Source organism: Ruditapes philippinarum, unplaced genomic scaffold (assembly GCF_026571515.1).
Source record: "Ruditapes philippinarum isolate M1 unplaced genomic scaffold, ASM2657151v2 ctg14025_1_1_1_1, whole genome shotgun sequence".
Classification (NCBI taxonomy): domain Eukaryota; kingdom Metazoa; phylum Mollusca; class Bivalvia; order Venerida; family Veneridae; genus Ruditapes; species Ruditapes philippinarum.
Window position 1 is genome coordinate 47,587 of NW_026853390.1, and position 2,187 is coordinate 49,773.

The 2,187-nt window shown below is 34.3% G+C and overlaps 1 protein-coding gene across 1 annotated transcript; it reads right to left on the reverse strand.

Moving 5' to 3' along the window:
- Positions 1–573: 573 nt before the first annotated feature.
- Positions 574–1,622, reverse strand: LOC132736742 (heat shock 70 kDa protein 12A-like; the record flags this gene model as incomplete). Its single annotated transcript, XM_060723943.1, has 1 exon — positions 574–1,622. A coding segment is annotated over one exon (1,049 nt), but the record flags the coding sequence as incomplete, so codon positions are not given.
- Positions 1,623–2,187: the final 565 nt, after the last annotated feature.

Below are 2,187 nucleotides of genomic sequence, written 5' to 3' on the forward strand. Positions count from 1 at the left end.
AGTGCTCGTGCTCAGCGGGCCGGAAATGATTATGAGTTTTCTATTCAGTCCCAGTTCGCAAACTCATTACCGGTCACACTGACACTCATAATCAGTTTAATTTTGTTCCTGTATATAGTAACAAGTGTATTAAATGATTCAAAATCATTGTGACATTACAGTCTTCTAATTTTAACCAAATTCTTTCTCATATTTTTAAGGACCTTTTCCAAACATTCATTTTCTTAAAACTTTAAAAACCTAATGGAGATGTAATGATATATTTTTTTATTTTAAGTTTTATAGTTGCATGTGCTGCAAATGTCAGGTTTCGAAAAACCAGGTGTTAAATGTTGTGTCGCAGCTTGTAATCCTTCTGTTTAGTGTTGTAATTTCTGGGCCTTAGTGAATACTGACTCCATTAATTTCAGCAGTTATCATTGTTGTTTTATCTCATGCATAACTGGAAAAAGCAATCGATTAAATAGTCGTATAAACATATTAAAGCACTCGATTTTTAATTTGTTCGTTAAAAAGTTATACATGTATAACAGCAAATATTGTAAAGGTTGTCTAACAACAAACTGTTACTGTCTATCCGAGAAAATCAATGGTTGCGTGTGTTTCTTTGCCCGTTTTTATTTCTTTAGCTGCAATAACGATTTCTGTACAGCTAAATGAAAGTGCTACTTCAATTTTCCGGTCAAGTTCACCGGCGTCGCTCAAATCTACAGTCATCATTCCAACGAAATCACAGTCTTGGTCCGTATATTCTGGGTTTGACTTCTCAGAAGCATAAACTGATATGGTTGCATATTTTTGTGTCTTGTACAAAGGAGAATAAACACTCCAAACCTGTGTCTCACCAACATTGACTACCTGGTCTTTCTCAACATGCTTGTCAAATACATCACTACATTGGTCACCAGCATCTGAATGTATGCGTTTGCTCTCTGGGTGTTTTCCCTTTAAAAAATTATTTGTCACTCGCACGCCATATGTATACTTCAAGACACGTTTTGATATAATTGTCGGTATGAAGCCAAATATAACCGCTCCTCTCATAACGGTGTATGAGGTTTCTTCCGGGACAACAATCTCAATTTTCGGAAAATTGGTTTTCACGGCTTCTTGCAGCAAAACGGACTCTGAGTATCCACCAACCATGAGAATTGCTGCGACAGGTTTACTTTTAAGTATTGTTCTAACAAACGGTATGATAATGTTTATAGAATTGTCGAAAAATGACTTCATCATGTTTGCTGAAATTGCCATTTTGTTGCCGAACTTTATCTCGATATCTTTAGCATATTGTGATTTGGAAATAGCTTCCGTCAAGTTTTTATTTGTTGTATCTTTGAATGTTTCAATAAAAGATAAAGGGATGGGAATTGTGGTTGCTCGATTGCTTGATGGTGCAATTACTCTTTTTTTCACTTCAAAGTTTCTCCAAAATTCGAGGTTATCTTCCATGTTTTCATTCTTGAAACGTTGAAAGAGCTGCGTACCTACCAATTCAAGAATTACAGCTTCAAATTCCTTGTCAACAGATGTTCCACCCCAATCTCCCCCACAGGCAGCATGTACTTCTTTTATTTTACCATTCTCACAGACTTCATGAATTGTTATATCAACTGTTCCACCTAAAATGAGACACATAAATATAAAATATTACAATTGGAACTTTGTTCAATTTAATACTATAACAAGACGTGGTAAATCTTTTAGAATGTGACAATGAAACCAAAACAGGCTTTGTTTATATGCATGATAGCGTCTTCGTTATGTTTGATATAAACGATAGGAGTGCAGATATTCAATTACTCATAAGTCAATATTCTGCACAAATCATTTTGAATGACAATAGCCCTTTAAAAATTTGGACCTTTCATAATATGTATATTTTTTCCTGTATGCATGATAGCAGCTCTATTTTGAAAGAAATATAGTTGAAAAAAAAACTTTCAAAGAACGTAGATCTTGAACACATTAAAATTTAGCATATTCCCCGCTACGGCCAGTTGCAGGATAACAATTGTTTTGCGTCATATAGATGTTTTACATTCGCAATTAACGGGAAGATTGTTTTTTCTTTCTTTAAACAGCCTGATACCGTCTTGCTTTGAGAAATTGTGATTTTCGGGAAAGTATCAGTTTCTCTGAAGATAAACAAATAAAAAAGTTTTAAAATATTGCAGATTCTTCCCT